Genomic DNA, 17,630 nt, shown 5'->3' with positions numbered 1-17,630 from the left:
TAAGTTGTAAAGAAAATTAAGAGGAAAAGAAAATAAATAAATAAATAATAGAAATTTAAATAGATACATAAAGATTACAAACAGGGCAGTTTTGGATATTGTGTGTGTGTGTCTGTGTTTCTGTGTGTGTGTGTGTGTGTGTTTGGGTGGGTCACTCACTGTCCCTCATATTGTGGCAGGCTGATATGTATTGTGCTGCTAAGGCGCTGCTCTCTCTCCTCTCGCCTAGCAGGATGGGCAGCTTCTCATTATTACTGAGGCGGCTAAATTGGGGGTGAATCTTTTCAAGTTTAGTAAAATAAATGTTCTGTAGAGTATTATATTCGCTACATTCAGTGAGGAAGTGCAGCTCTGTGGCTACAGTGTTACTGTCGTACTGCTGGCAGAGTCTCTGCTCTTTAGGCAGCCAGGATCTCTTGTAGCGGCCGGTCTGCACGGCCAGGCTGTGCTCACTGAGTCTGTACTTTGTCAGTGTGGTTCTGCGTTTAGTGTCAGTCACTGTGTTCAGGTAATCCTCTACAGTGTACTGACATTTTAGGGCCAGATAGCACTGCATTGTGCTCTGTGTGTGTGTCTGTGTTTTCCAATGGGTGAGGTAGTTTTGTTTTTGGAGTGTTATAATTTGGTTTGGTCTGATTGTGTGTATTACAGGCTGGTCCTGCTGGGTAACAGTGTTAGTGTGTGTTAGTGAACTCAGTGTCAGGACCAGCTGTGTGAAAGGACTCTTCTTTTTGCTCAGCTCTTGGCATTGCAGGGCTTTGTAGTGATAAGAATGGGGGTCACTGTGTTTTAGATGTAGCCAATATTTAATGGTTCTTTTTCTGAATTTTGAGCAGCAGTGGAAATTGGCCTAATTCAGCTCTGCAGGCGTTGTTTGTTGTTCTCCTTTGAACTTGCAGTATGTTTTTGCAAAATTCGGGTGTGCAGGATTTCTACTGGGTGTTTGTCCCAGTGGTCAAAATTTAGATTTGAGAGTGGCCCCCATACCTCACTGCCATATAGGAGAATCGGTTCTATAACTGATTGGAATAATTTAAGCCAGATTTGAATTGGTATTTGAAAGTGAATTTGTCGTTTGATTGCGTAAAAAGCCCTCCGCGCTTTCTCTCTCAGCTCATTGAGTGCTGGATTGAAGTTTCCAGTTGAACTGATCTTCAATCCTAAATAACTGAACTCTTTACAGTTTTCTAATCTGTGTGTCCCTAGTGTGAAGCTGGATGTGTTTCCCTGAGATCTGGATCTGTTTTGGAAAATGATTGTTTTGGTCTTTTTCAGGTTTACTGCCAGGGCCCAGGTCTGGCAGTACTGCTCCAGCAGGTCCAGGTTCTGCTGTAGGCCCTGCTCTGTGGGGGACAGCAGAACCAGGTCATCTGCGTAGAGCAGGAACTTGATTTCAGAGTCGTGCAGAGTGAGACCAGGTGCTGCAGAGCGCTCTAAAGCTGTGGCCAATTCATTAATATAAATGTTGAATAGAGTTGGGCTTAAGCAGCAGCCTTGTCTCACTCCGCGCTCCTGAGAGAAGAAAGCCGTCCTTTTGGTGCCAATCTTTACACCGCATTTGTTATTTGTGTGCATAGATTTAATGATGTCATATGTTTTACCCCCTACACCACTTTCAAGAACTTTATAAAATAGTCCGTTGTGCCAAATAGTATCAAAAGCTTTTTTGAAATCAATGAAACACGCGAAAATTTAATCACTATGTGATTAGATATTATATAAATAATTATATAAAATAATCACTATGTCAACTTAGGGGCTCCGTATGAGAGAGACAGAGAGAGAGAGAGAGAGAGAGAGAGAGAGAGAGAGAAAGGGAGCGAGGGAGAGAGAGAGAGAGAGAGGGAGGGAGGGAGGGAGAGAAAGAGAAAAACAGGGCGAGGGAGAGAGAGAGAGCGAGTGAGAGGAGGGCGGAGGAATAATAATCTCTGCAAATCAAAACACGATCCGTTAAAAAAAGTTTTTCTGGCTCTTGGAAGGAGGAAAAATCCACACATGGAGCAGGAGAAACACAGGACAGACTTTAGTGGAGTTTTTCTCTGGAGGAGTGAGTAAGCGAAGCCTTTCCTCTCACTAACTGGACTGGGCTTGCTCACCGGGTGTAATGGAGCACGTCGTGTTGACGGTGAACTGAGAATGGCAAGACTTTCCCGACTTTCCTGCAGTGCATTGGCCGGTCGTGCAGAGCCAGTGACTTATTAACCTCCTCAGTCGGGCTTTATTTTTCCGTGCTGCTCCAAGCATGACCGACAACTGGATATGTGTCGCTCGCTTGGGCTAAACTTTTACATGTAAGTTACAGAAGGTAATCGCGCTTACCTGTGGGAGATAAACTCAATGCGAGGACACTGGGACTGGAACAGCAAGGACGAGAAGAGCGTGTTTGCGTTACATGTGGTGTAGATATATGTAGTGTTAAAGTTTGAGAAATAATGCACAAGTTGAATTCGAGCGACGGTCACACAGGTGAGCGGGACTTGGAGGTTCAGCAGCGGCTGGCGGAGAGCAGCCTGACCGGTGAGGGGATGCAGGAGAACGGAAAGCACACCCTCGGCCAGTCGCAGTCTGCGGACAGAGCCCCCTGCTCTCAGCGCAAGATGCTGGTCGGCTTAGACATCCTGTGCCTTTTCGTTGGTAAGAGCAGCTTTTAAAATGTCACTTGTACCACAGAAAAATGAGCCAGAAAATCACAAGAGAGAGTGAGCAAATTTTAACCTGACAATAACGTAAACGTTAAAGTTAGCCTGTTGTTTATTAGCAGCGTGACGGATTTAGCCGATATAGCAGTGAAGCGTATTACTTAGCGTTCATGACATTTTGACAGTTCTTGACAAACCAGATTCGTGGGGAATGAGTCGTTTTCCGTTTATCAGGACTAGCAGAACGTCGAGGGGTTACAACACCAGGGAATAATCCGTTTTAAGACCCTAAATAAGAGGTTTTTATGAGGAAAAATAAGTTCGTTGCTGTTCACTCGCTGTGCGCGTGGGTTCTTAAGGGCTGTTGTCGCGGGAATTCTTGCGTGTCCATGGCAACAGCGATTCTGAGAGGAAAAAAAAGAAAACAAGGCAGAAGTTGGGGAGCACGAAGCTCCTGTCACTGACTAGATGCCAAACTTGTTAGCCACCCTAAGTCGTCGCGCAGGCTTCTTAGGATCTTATATAAGCTGATAAGATTCGGTGGAAACTCTGTTAGGAGTTCTATCCCTCCCCTTTTTCACTTTTGTCGACAAAAGTCTGAAAAGAGGAAAACAAAATGGAGAACATTCATGAATCTGGGCAATCAGTAACTGCTAGTACTTAAAGGGCCAATGTAATGGAATGAAAATCCTCACTTAAAAAAAAAAGAATTAGATGTGGAACGTGAACACTGTTAAAGTTTTAAAACATACCGTAGCCACTTCCCAGTCAGTCCAGTCTATATGTATAAATTAGGCTGCAAAAACAGCCCGGTTTGAATTGAGTGTTTTTGTGATGTCACAAAAACCAGCACATTCATATATGTATATATATGCCTATTCAGTGTACAGAACTATAGCCCCGCCCACTCACATTGAAGTTATAAGGAGTGTTTTCACTCAGACCTCTTTCTGAATGAGAAAACAACACAGGGCAACCATTCGGAACAGAGATTATTTACAAGGCAGTAACAAAAAGAGGCTGTTTTTCAATCTAAGGGATGATGAGAGGTTTGAAAATGTTCACTTCTAAATGAATGATATGTGTTTTTGGCACATAAACCCACATTACTGTCCAAAGTGGTCCTCAAGGAAAAACTACAACACAAAACATGTAGGGCCTTTTGACAGAACAGTCATTGGACTTTCGCTAATAAATTGACTGATTGTTGGGCAGGTTTGTGGAGCCCAATCCAACCTGTCCAGGCAGACCAACAGGTCTGTATAATATGACTTTCTACAGTTCCCTTGGTTCAACAGCACTGATAGGGAGATATGATAAGTTTGTTGTACTCCTTGGCCTGTGGTTACACCGCTTCTCTTTGTGTGCACACTTTCTTGTTTATGACCTCCAAGCCTCAGCAGTTCTGAGAGGAAGTAGCGCTGCTGAGAGTTCTCCGGCGAGACTTACAAATTCCCAGGCTCTTCATCTGAGCAGTGCATGTTTTTTTCAGGGCAGCCCCATATTGCTCTCCAGGGTATAGGTCAGCAGATCTCTGACTCACTCGGTACTGATGTTTGTGACTGGGTCTCATGGTGAACTCTGTAGTTTCAAATATGCTCAGAATGATGAAGCAGTATTTCATTGCGCAGGCGTATGCGTGTGGACGGGTGTGAGTTTCATCCTTTTTCCATTAAGAGAATTGGAAAATTTGTTGTGGTCTGGTGACTGATGAGGTCAGGAAGGAAGAGGGTCAGACAGTGTATGCCACTGGGGCAAGTGTCACACAAATTTTCACTTTTTTGCAGAACCAGCAGGACGTTATTGTGGCTTTGGACACCTGGGCTACTGGTCACATCAGACTCCAGCTTTGACCTACAGCAGGGGTGCCCAGCAGAGCATGATATGGAAAAAATACTTGCAATTGAATTGCCACATATTGCAACAGTGATACTTTTTGCAATATATTAATAATCTGTTGATGAATCAGTCATGTGATTTGGTTGAAGACCTGAAGTATTTCAAAAAAGCAAAATGTTTACTTTTGTTGGATTATATGTATTATATTCAGCAAAACACCCACAGAAACACTCATCTGGAACTGTGATTGGTCAGGATGATCACAGCAGAGAGTAAAAACACTGTGATTGGTCATACCTTTGCATGTGGCAGCCTTCTGTAATATCAGTATTGCAAATGGCAATATAGTGATAACCATTAACAAACAATATACTGTGTGGCCCTAGTTTAGTTACAGCCCTGACCTACCATACTTGATGCAGCTAATCATGATCTTTAGGATCATTTAAATATTTGAACCAAGATTAGCTTTGGAGCTAAGCTCCATAGAGCTGTAAATTTCTAGGGATGCACCGTTATGACATATATCGCTGATTCCAATACATAAACATTGTAAAATCTAGAAATTGAGACTAGATCTAAAATTTATAGTATCAGATGTACTACTAATCTACAATATAGAGGACTCGGATAAGCTGGCAAAGTTTTAGCAGACGAATAACATATTCTTCCCTTTTCCAGCTGAAAATTTGCATGACAACAGTATGCCCTGAAATCAAAACGGCCTGTACAGTAGCTGGTTCCGGTTCATTTGTTTTCTTGGTGTTTTGCACAGCTTGTGAATGGCGTATTCATGCCGTCGCATTCCGATCCACTTTTAATAAGTCCCCAGAGCTAGAGCAAGCGAGGCTTTGAGAGCCGATCTGTCTCAGAAATGCCTGCTGTGTGTAAATGAATGCCTCCACAGGCTGCAGGAGAACAACACAGAACAACAAGGTGGATTGTTCGGGAGGCCATCGGACATACCGAGAAGATCGCTCACTGGCGCAGGCTCCCGCTTTCTGGCTGGACAGGCTGTGTATGTGTGCGTTTGTGTGGTTGGGGACATTGTGCTTTGCTTTGTTGTGGTTTGTAAGGAGCCCCTGAGAGACATGCCTGTCCAGCAGACAAGCCTGAATCAGGCCTGGTCAGAGGCGACAGAGTAGTTGGCCTGTGCAGCGTGTATCTGCATGTTTGCATGTGGTGGGAGCACACTGAAGTGCTTACCGTTCCGACTACCTGCTCTCTTGCATCTTAATGGCCTGATGTCAACTAAAATCAGAATCACACACATTGGAATAGATATGTCTCTGTGATCCTGACACATGCATGCATGTTTTGAAGAAATGGTTTGTAGAAAAAATCTAATTTACAGTTTTCAACGTACCTCAGATATAGCCAATCAGCAAAGACATCTTAGGTGTCCAGATTTTGCTTCTTTAGCTGGAACTATGAGGCCAATGTTGCTAACAAACACTAACAGTCAAGTTGCACTCAAACCTTTTTTTGTAAATACCCAAAAGGTCTCTCAGCCGACTCAAACCACATCATTGTCTTCATTAAGGTCGCACACACTTATGCAAATCATTTTGGACACAGTATGACTGCAAAATTGTCCAAAACGTTACTGTGTAGTTGAACGCTGGGATCAACAGGTGGTGTGCCGAATTCTGACTTGCCAACAGAATCTGAGTCAGGCATATGGACTCTACAGATTACATCTGCAGTCTCTGTTGTTTCCATTTATAAATAACTGTTAATCCTATATCTCAAACTGAAGATATATGGTCATAGATAGAAACAACAGAAATTGGGGAGAGTAATCTAATGTCCATATACTTGCGTGACATGAGTGCACAGGAACGAGGATTAGGATTCTGCTGGAAAGTCGTGCCCTAACCCCCATGTCTGGGTGACTTTAATGAAGTATTGAATGCAGTTTGAGTAGGTTGAGAGAAGTTTTGGGGATGTATTTATGAAAAAGATTTGGGTGACTATTGACTTGTAGTGTTACCAACATTATTCTTATAACTCCAGCACGAAACTAAAGAGGCAAATTTTGGACACCAAACATGTCTTAGCTGAACCAATTCGAACCAAGATGAAAATAGCTCAAACCAAAACAGTAACTACTATAAACCTATGCAGTCCTGTATGTAGATATGAATGTAAGCAATGGAGTGTTTTAGCGTAAGCTAGGTAGGATTAGTATGTGCGGCAGATTAGATCCTGCACCCAGCACTGCACTCATATGATTTTGCCTTAAGTCCATTTTGACTTCCTATTTTCATAATGATGAGCAAATGAAGAAGTTACTTGGCTTAAATGTGCCAATATGCGTGGTAGATTCATGGCCTTGTGGGCAGGTGATCAGCCAGAGGAAGTAGCTGAAGTCTCAGGAAGTGAGTGAGACATCAAAGGGTCAGTTATAGACAATACACCAACATGAGTAAGTGAGTGAGCGAGGGAAGGAAGGGGAGAGCGACTGAGTAAGGGAAGGAGGGAGGGAGCGAGAGAATAAAGGAGGCCAGGAAGTACAGTAAGCCAGTAGGGATGGGCAGTATGGTGTTGTTATTCTGATAAATAATGTCACAATACATTTTTCTGAGTGTGTATCGTGGGTGCTGTCAGTACTTATTGAACACTAAACAAATGCATATATCATAAGAAAGAGATCCTGCAAATATGGAAGAAAGATGAATTGTTTTTATATCAAAATTGCAACTTGAGAAAGCACAGTTTTCAAATTTTAAGAGCTGCAGATTTATTTATAGTCTTCATTTAAGTATATTTTTAAGTGGTGAATTTTTGTCTAATAACACAGAGCTTGTGAACTGCCTGTAGATGAGTTAGACTGATTAGAAGCAACTAAACAGCCTCATAATGCATACATGACAACACAACCAGCACTTGCGCTTGAAGCTAGAAAAATGGGGTATGCCAGTTTTATTGGACAAAAAAAACAGGCCTGGATCTTAATTTATAGAAAATAATCACAATTTAAATCACAGTACAGAAACTGCATTAGCTGCACGGCAAGTAGCTGATTGGATGTCATCCTGTCACGCCATTATTTTACTGTATTTAATTATTATATTATTTTTTATTATTAGATTTTTCCTTTTGTTTCTTCTTAAGTCGTTTATTTTTACAAGCATTTTTGCAAGCCTCTTTCTGCAAGCCCCCTAGTGACCCCTAGTGATAGTAAAAATAGCATTTAAACATAATTAAAGTGCTTTTCTAAATAGTGACTGTAATTATTATTGATTGTAAATCTGACACATTTCCATTGAAATATATTCCACCAATGTTATTGAAGAAAAAAATGCGTGGTGTAAATACCTCAAGGACTGCCAAGACTGGTGAAAGTTGCATTTAATGTCTTCTGTAAAACATTGGCTTTTAAAATGTGGCAATTTTGATGCATCTATTTTGCAAAACCTCAGCACAACAAAATATTGTGTATTCATGTATTGTGATTTTACTTTTGCCATATTGCCCACCTTCACAACAGCAGGTAAGAGGAGAGGGCCCAGCTGTAGGGACAGAGGTCTTCTATCTAACTCAGTGATCAGAGAGAAGTTGGGGGGGCTCTGAAAGGGGCGTCTCCTTCGGCTTATCTCTGCTCTCTTTCTTCTCTCCCTTTCTTCTCCTTTCTACCGTGGAATGCAATTACAGACAGAAGATGTCCCGACAGTGGGCCCAGCGGAGCGGGCTGAAGTGTGTGACGCATGCGCATGTGTGTGTGTTGGTGCACGTGTGTTTTCAAGGTGTCTCTTTGTACCACTAAGTTTGCGTTTCCATTCACTTGGCAGTGAAAGCTGCAGAGTGAGACAGGGAGTCTAGAGCACGTTGTAGCATGTCAGGGCTGTGGGTGTCTGCGCCTGCCGGCCTGCATGGCAGCATGTTCTGCAAGCCATGCTAATGCTTACCCTTATGCACTGGGTCACTGTTTCAAGACGGACCTTAGCTTTACAGACATGTACAGAATTAACTCCTTAACCATTTCGCAAGTATGTTCTGACTCCAGCGGTCCACCCAGAGTACGTTCTCTTAACACATGCATATTGTTCTAGAATGTGACTATTACGCCGCATCAGCTCCACATCAACAGCAGAATGTTCCATACATGCAAGTTCAAATTATGGATCCTGTGGTCATTTTTTGTATTAAGGAAGTGGTGACATGTCATGACCTCCCATTCTATTATTCACAGGAACTGACAAATAGAAAGTGTTTTAAAAGAGCTGTTTAAAGATATTAACTTGGGATGCCCTTGAATTTTGGCTACCAAAAATTTTAGTCCGAAAATGGTTGAAAAGTTGAAATGGTTTTTGGCTGAAAGAGAAATGGGCCTAAAATTTTGTCTGAAAAAGCGAAACATTAAATAGGTCAACAATAAAGTCTTAAAATCTATCAGTAAATGATTTGAATGGTAATGAAAAATGAGAAATGATGATTAAATACACTGTTTTTTTTTTCTCTCGTGCAGTTTGAGTGGCAGCAAATCAACAGTGAAACACTCAAACTTGTTTGCCTGTAGCTGCATTCTATACAGTCTTTAGCTTACATGCTTCTTAGCTTTAACTGATTTAATTATATTCTTTAATGAAAATAACATAAAAATACTGAGCAACTCAGTGCATTTGGTAATAAACTTTTTACTTCGTTTTGAAAGTTTGATTGTTGGATCCTGCTGAGGTTTATAGCTGTTTCTTCTCTACATGACAAACACTAAAGTGACTTGTGTGCTAATGGCGCCCCCCTGCTGGAGAAATGCCAGACTGCTAAACAGGAGATCCAAAGCCATGTCCACGTGTTTTACATATTAATAAGCAAAAACAAAGTGTTTTTCATTGTTATAGCAGAGATGCTGGAATTCAGCTTTATATACCCCTGGAAAACCATAAAGTATTAAAGTTTCATAATTTTACCATTTTTAATATTGTTTAACAAGTTGTTTAAAATGAAATGACTCCTCTTATTCTCTGTGAGTTCTCTTTCCCAGTATGCCAATTATCACATTTAAAGCATCGTCAACATTATTAATTCAAAAGCATAAATAAAATGGAAAATTATATGTAAAAGTAGTTTTTCTTTTATTTTTTCAGTTTTGTTTTTGTGTCCTAAATTTCAGTTTTGGAAACCATTTGGCACCAAACCACTCTGAATGATTTTGTTCACATCTGGAAGATTTAATTATACAGAAATGTTTCAAAATTCAATGGAATTCTTTCTTAAATTTGTAAAGGTACTGTGTGTGTAAACATAAAATACCTGAAATTATTTTCCAAATGATGCAGCCAAATGTGTTACAAATGAGTGCAACAGAACTGTAAAAACTACAAACAAGTTCCCACATGAAATGAAGAAGCAGCTATTTTTAATGTGCTCTAATTAATGTGCCGTATCACTGTTTCACTAAAGCGGTTTAAATATTTGCTCCTACTTGCCCTCTGAATAGTATCCTCCAGCACACATGCACGAGCAAGCACACATAGAAAAGGCTAACAATAATTTTGCCTGATCCTGCTGCTGCTGCCTGCTGGAGCCTGCTGCTCCATGTGTGGAAAAACGGGTCTGAACGAGGACACTGCCCCGGGCTGATGTGTGTCTGTGTGTGCGTGTGGGCCGTATGGTGATCGTTATCGATTTCGTGAGGGGTCAGGGGTCACCGCTTGCGGCCCTGGGGGCGCTTGTGTGTTTCTCATGGTGCAGCGGAGGAAGCTGCAGCATCTTCCCTCACACAACTTCAACAAATTACAGGATTACTGTAATCACGGCCGAGGTGCTGAAGAGCCTCTTCGACAGTCGCAGTTATCTCACTGCGGTCACTGCTGACTCAAGCTTAAAAATATGCGCCTCTCTGCTCTTGTGTGTGTATATTTATGTGTTTACAATATTAGTGTCGTTCCCAGTTTCCACAATACCAGAGGAGCGTGCCAGGAGATGTTCCTTTCACATTAACTTTGCTGGCTGTCCTCTGTTTCTTCCTCTGCTCCACTCTTCCTGTAAAATCACACACTCTTCCCCAGGGTCTTGGACTTTGATTGTACGTAGCGGTCATCTGCCTCACCTCTTGACTGGCCTGTGAGACAGGCGCTCAGCCACATACACATAAACCCCACTGGTCTGGAGCTGTGAAGATAGAATGAGCTGAGTATATGTAGTAGGAGTGTGTCTAAATTTTCAGATTAAATACAATTTCTGAATCTGACGTCAAGATTTTATTCAGTTTTCTGCATTTTGTGTTTAAATGTCTTGATTCTGCTGGGCTCTAATTATATACCACACAGTTGGACTGGCTTGAAAAAATACAAGTTATTTTTTCTAAATACTTTTCTTGTTTTAACTTCACACTGACATCCAAATAAGCTAATGCTTACCAACTACAAATATTGCTGTGTTGGCGTCAGCTAATATCGAACCAAGTGAAAGTTATCGAATGTTATTTGATGAAAAAGGTCTTGCCTAAATAATAATCATCTTCATTCCTAGCAGACTTACCAGGCCAAATGCTGACGAACCATCCAAATATATGGAGGGGACAGCTTCAGGTTTGATCAGGAGAGCTTTAGCAAACCCCATTATTAAAGTGCAGTGATTTTCAAAGCATTCCTTTAGCAAAATATTCTGTGCATAACCTGCTGGATGAAGTCACGTTTCTTCTCAGCATAACATACAAATTTGTGCCAATGGCGACTTATGTAAAAATCCTTTGGGGAAGAAAAAAGGCATGTTTTTGGTGCCTGCCGCCTGAAAACAGTACACTTTTGTGGCACACAGCTATCTGGCTTTTTCCAAATGTTCGACAGAGCACAGAAAATCCAATTAAGGAAGTGTAATAAGGGTGGGTTCACTGTCTGTAAGCCAGGCCCCTTGTTTGCACTGACATCATGTTTTCAGAAATTCGCTGGCAAGCAGACATTACTCTTGTAAACAGTTACAAATCAGCTACCAGATTGTGTTTTTTCTTACATTTTTCAGTAATTTCGTTGGCGTTACTCTTTAAAGCTACACTATATAAAAACTGGGGGATTTTGAGACCTCTCTGGTGAAAATGTGTAACAGATAAGCCAAAGTCCTTCTCTGGATACATGGAGGCGAGCTGTTAGCTAGGTCACTAGCCAATGCCATAGGGCTAATGCGAGTGAAGCCATTTGGCTAGCGCTACTGCTAAGAAGGTATCTTTTTGCAGTTGTGTAATTTTTTGCTTATCTTCATATCAGCTCTAAGGTAAAAGTAGCAAGTAAGCTACTCAGCTAGCTAGATACACTCCAAAAAATTAACCGATGAGGTTGTTTGAAAATATGCCGATATTAAATAAATGCATTTGAGTAACTGGCTTATGTAAAATTATCCAAAGGAAATTTTATTCAGATGAAACCCAAATAAATTGCACTGAAATATTTCAGTTTAGTTCCATCAGTAATTGAACTTTATACTGAGGTAACAAAGTCTGTATACTGATTCTGCTCTATTGTTTGAATAGCAATGTGTGGAATTAACATCATATGATGATGTATTTTTATGAGTGAACTGTGCCCCAGTTTGGATCCTTTGCTATTGCTGGTAAACAAGTTAAACATCTTATTTTGATGAAACAGTAAAAAATAACTTCAGCTTTCTCTCCCTCATGTTTCATGAACTGAAATAACTTGAGATTTCTGGTTTGAAACCTAAAAAAAAATCCATCCTGATGATGCAGTTTTAAGGCTGAAGTACATTTTGGAGGACTGCAACCTGTTAAGGGCAGATATGTTGAGGTGAGCTGTTAGCTAGGTCACTAGCTAATACCAATAAGGTAAAGTTAGCAATATAACAAGTAAGCTACCTGGCTAGCTAGATACGCTAGTTTCTGTTTAGATCCTTTGCTAATGCTAATAGACATTTTCTGCAAAGCTTAAATTTTTTTTGTGGGGAAAACAAACAGTAGAAAACACCCTGAGCTTTCTCCTGTTCATATTTTCCACGAAAGAAGTTGTCTTGTTCCACAACCAGTGCAGCTGAGGTAAATGCTAATACCCTACTGCTAGCATGGATGTATTTCTTAGCTATTGCTCAAAGATTGGTTAATCTGTGGTTGTATTTGTGTAATAAATGGTGGGTATTGTAGTGAAAGAACACTAATGTATGAAAAATTGACAATGATATAAAACACAGAGCCCAGTAGATACAGCCACAGTGCTTTGGTAGTAAAACAGCATGGGGAAGCGTGTCTGGACACGGCTGTGGCAACAACAGTAGGCAGGTCTGCTGCTGCTGGTGCTGCTGGTGGAAGGGGCAGATCTCTATATCTCCAGAAAGCTGGAGATAATATGCTTGTTTAGCCCAATTGCTCGACTCATGACCTCACCTTTTCTTTCTTTCAGAGACCCTTATTTGTAGGTGTGAAATGTTTTTTTTGGCAGCTGGAAAACTAGAAGCAAAAAATCTGTCTTTGCTCAGTCCTGTCCAGGGCTGCTGTGCTAACATCTTAACAACAAGTCCTGGTTCATTTTCAGGACAAAAATGTTTGGACTTCGTAGGGAAACCAGAGAACAACAGGACTAACCTACAGGGTCAGGAAAATGGCCCTTACTTTTTAAAATGCTATTAACAAATGTTACGTTTTCCATTTTTAACACTGAAAAACAAAACCAAACCATTTTGTTTTGGTTCCTAATGATAAGATAAGTTACATATTCTATATATATATATATATATATATATATATATATATATACACATGTGGCTTTGTTACAAAGACTGAAGTTCCTGCTAAAGCCTGAGTAGACTGATAAATCACTGTGATGAGTCAGTTATTAATCTCAGTGTTGCTAAACTCTTTAAAGGGATAAAACTGAATAGTCTCCACAGTAGTGGACATGTTCACAAGTGATAAGCCTAACATTGGTGTTGTACTGGACTGAAGAAAACAACAGCAGAGTTTTCCCCATGTGCTTAATGAGTGCATATCTGAATATGTATTTTTTTATTGTAAAAGAATGTGTTACTGAATACAATTAGGACAGTGTATTCAGTATTTGGTCATCACTTTTTCAGTATTTAGTCATCAAGAATTATTTTTTAAAGTATTCTGCCCAACCCTGTTATTTAGGTAGAAAAATAAATGATGTAGTTGTCAGCTGGCAGGTTTGGTGGATAAAACCAAATTATGTTTCAGTTTGCTGTATAAATGTGAAAAAATCTCAGGCATAACATTATGCCCACCTTGTTCCTACGCTCATTGTCCATTTTATCCGCTCCACTTACTTACTATATAGTTACACTTTGTAGTTCTACAATTACAGACTGTAGTCCATCTGTTTCTCTGCATACTTTGTTAGCCCCCTTTTTCCCTGTCAGGACCCCCATGGACCCTCACAGAGCAGGGACTATTTGGGTGGTGGATCATTCTCAGCACTGCAGTAACACTGACATGGTGGTGGTGTGTTAGTGTCTGTTGTGCTGGTGCTGCTGGAGTTTTTTTGTGTTGGTCATCCTCTAGTCCTTCATCGGTGGTCACAGGACGCTGCCCACAGGACGATGTTGGCTGGATATTTTTGGTTGGTGGACTATTCTCAGTCCAGCAGTGACACTGAGGTGTATAAAAACTCCAGTAGCCCTGCTGTGTTTGATCCACTCAGACCAGCACAACACACACTAACACACCACCACCACGTCAGTGTTACTGCAATGCTGAGAAAGATTGACCACCCAAATACTACCTGCTCTGTGAGGGTCCATGGGGGTCCTGACCACTGAAGAACACGGTAAAAGCGGGCTAACAATGTATACAGAGAAACAGATGGACTACAGTCTGTAATTGTAGAACTACAAAGTGCACCTATATAGTAAGGGGAGCTGATAAAATGGACAAAAAGCGTAGAAACAAGGAGGTGGTCATAATGTTATGCCTGATCGGTGTATATATATTTATGGGTTTTTTACCCATATCATGACACTGCAAAAGAAAGAAAACAAACGTGTGTTTGTGCGTCTACCTTTCCTGGTCTCAGATAGTGGCAGATATTGTCAATACAGATGAAAAGGATTGTTTTTATCTTCCGTTCCGTCTACACATAACTCCTAGAGCTCACTCGGTCTCTCTCTTTCTCTTTCTTTGTTCTTGGTGTGATTTGCCTTTTCTTGGAGCAGATCAGGGCAGACAAAACAGGACACCCACCTACAAGAGATGCAACACTCCTCAGAAAGAGAGGAGGGTTTTTTGAAGAGCTCACCCCCCCAACATACACAGACAATAGCTTTAATTAGCAGCTTTGTGTGTGGTGGCACTCAAATCCAAGCCACTGCCGCGGTGCCGACATTTAATCTCCTGTCGGCTTCTGTCTAGAGTTGGTGCGTGCGAGGCCTTGCTCATGCACACCTGACCACCTTTCCACAAAGGCTGTCTTTGTCACGTTGAAAGATGCAGAGCAGACAGAGAGACAGAGACGAGGCTCCAGCAGTGTTTCACTGACAGATAAAACAGAGGGAGCTTGGAAATACACATCTCCCTTTACTCTGTTCAGCTTATAGGACAGGTTAACCCTTTAGATGTCTACTGATGATACTTTCGGTTTGCTGTTCTTGAAGTGTACATTACATAACTATACGTAATTATCTAATTTTATTAATGAATTACATAGTATATTTACTTATTTATATACTTATTTATATTTACTTAATTATACCGTTAGTCCATTAATGATTTTCATTTTTAACGGCTTCTCTTACAGTTCTTGCCATCTCTCTTTCTCTCTCTCTCTCTGTGTTCTCTGTGTCTCTTTCTCTCTGTCTCTCTTTCTCTCTTCCACTGTCTCTCTCTGTCTCTGCCTGTCTCTCTCTTTCTCCTATGTTTCTTTCTTTCTTTCTTTCTTTCTCACACTCTCTCTCTGTCTGTCTCTCTTTCTTTCTCTCTTCTCTCTTCCACTCTCTCTTCCACTGTCTTTCTCTCTCTCCCTCTCTCTAATTCTCTCTGTCTCTCTCTCTCTAACATTCTCTCTCTTTCTTGCTGTCTTCTTTCTTCCACTCTCACTCTGGCTCTCTTTCTATCTCTCTCCCACTCTCTTAATTTCTCTTTCTCTCTCTCTCCGGCTGTCTTTTTTTCTTTCTCCCACTCTCTCTCTCTGTCCCTCTCTGTCTCTCTCTCTCTCTCTGTCTGTGGCTCTGTCTCTCTCTCTCTCTTTCATAACTCCATCAAATGAACAAGTGATGCACCGAAAATGGTCAAAAATGGCACTTTAGGCTGAAAAAGAAAAAAATGCCAAACCTTTTGAAAGACAAAAGCCCCAGTAACAAAACTGAAACAGATCTAAAATGTATTTTAGAGGTCATGAACGTTTGAAATAGTGATTTAAAACACTGTTTCCTTTCCTCTCCCGTGCTGGTCATTATAAACATTCACACAGCAGCAGCGGATCTCCAGTGAAAATGTTGGCCGTGTGAAACTGTTTCATGGTTTCTTTGAGGAACATTAAACAAGCAGTTTGTAATCACTGTTCACGCTGAGTAACATCAAGAGTTTCCCCACCACAGCTTTGATACCACTAAAAAAATATGACATTGCTCAACATGTAGAACACAGCAACACAACAGGAGCAGAAAGGAAAGTCCCTGCTAGTACGCCGAGGCCGTCTAGAGTCACGAAAACAAAAACATTTGAAGACAAAAAAAAAAAATCACAAACATTATTGCAAAATGTAAATAAAGTAAAAGTACAACAAATGATAAGTGAAGAGAAGATGAATTTACTCCTTTGGTTGAACATAACCTCTTCTGTGTAGAATGTTTATTTTATGTAAACCTTTTTTTCGTTTTTTTTTTTCCTTTTTATTCGGCTTTGTTTTTCGGCTCAGTGTATCCTAAATTTCAGTTTTGGGCGAGAATTTTCTTTTTGGCGCATCACTAGTATGAACATTTGGTATCGAATGGACTAATGCAGGGGTCGGCAACATGTAGCTCCGGGGTCGCATGTGGCTCTTTTACTGTCCTGTTGTAGCTCCACAGCACAATTAGACTTTTAGGTAAAAATAATATAATCCCTCTTTGCTATAAAATAAAGCTCTCCTGATCGTTCTAACACAGTTTAACAAGAATTGGTCTTAAACACTGGTGTTAATGTAAATATGCTAATTCACTCTAACCCTGATTGGTGCACAGACTGCTGGTCACAGAGCAACGCAGACAACAATTTCACCTAGCTAGTAGCTAACGAAACGGCAAAGAGAAAGATTTAAGACGAACATCGATAATTTGGAGACAAATGGCAATTATTTGCACTTATAATCACTCCAGCTGGTTTCCTGATACGGTTAATCTACAACAAGAAACTGTTAAACACTAAGTCATGAAGCTGAAGTCAGCTTCTCATTCTCCAGCTTCTTGTTTGAATTTTCTCTTTCCACCTTAAATGGTGCAGCAGTTACATTGTGCCATCTCAGGCACCGTTTAAGGTGGAACGGGAAAATTCACAAGAAGAACAAGAAGCTGGAGAATGAGAAGCTGAATTCAGCCTCGTAAAAAGTCGAACATTAAGAGACATTTTACAAGAAATTGTTCTACTTTTGCGGAAAAGTTTCCTGCCGGAGATGCGAGAAAAGTGGCTATAGCTGAGCTAAAGTTTAAACCAGAGCAAAGTAAATCTGCGTTTTCGTTTATATTTTTTTAGCCTATACAAGTACATTAGCACATACTGAGACATATATACATCCAAGATGGTGAAATGTTACTTCAATAAAATGGATATGAAGTGTGGCGCCCAAGGTGGATTGATTTTTGTTGAAGCTTGACAAAATAAATTCCCACTTCAAATGAAGAATGAAGAATACGTCCAAGTTAAGAACATTAGGCCTCATTCTCTAACCGTTCTTAAGAAAAAAAATATCTTCTTAAAATCCAATTACGCAGTTTTCACAAAGATTCTGACATTTGTCATCAGATTTGTTCTTAGGTAGGAACAGAATCTAAACACACTCAAGAGCACAAAGGTGTCAACAAATCTGCGGTTTAAGAACACGTCACAAATCTGATGTAGACTTTTTTTTAGGACCTTCCTCAAGAACACATTTAAGAACAAGGAAGATATTGGAGAATGAGGCCCAATGCTTTCCTGCTTCGGTAAATGTATCATGCTGGAGATACGAGATTTATGTATTATTTATGTGTTGTTGTTTATGTGTTGTTGTCCTG

The 17,630-nt window shown here is 40.6% G+C and overlaps 1 protein-coding gene across 1 annotated transcript in view; it reads left to right on the top strand.

Moving 5' to 3' along the window:
* Positions 1-1,862: 1,862 nt before the first annotated feature.
* The window catches only part of ppap2d (phosphatidic acid phosphatase type 2D), a 45,274-nt gene continuing 29,506 nt past the window's right edge, over positions 1,863-17,630 (top strand). Inside the window, exon 1 of the mRNA XM_036567397.1 lies at positions 1,863-2,634. Within this exon, the coding sequence (XP_036423290.1) occupies positions 2,433-2,634 (202 nt within the window). The 5' untranslated portion in view covers positions 1,863-2,432. The remainder of the gene's footprint in view (positions 2,635-17,630) is intronic.

This window comes from Colossoma macropomum, unplaced genomic scaffold (assembly GCF_904425465.1).
Source record: "Colossoma macropomum unplaced genomic scaffold, Colossoma_macropomum, whole genome shotgun sequence".
NCBI classification, from domain to species: Eukaryota; Metazoa; Chordata; class Actinopteri; order Characiformes; family Serrasalmidae; genus Colossoma; species Colossoma macropomum.
This window is presented reverse-complemented; position numbering and strand designations above follow the sequence as displayed.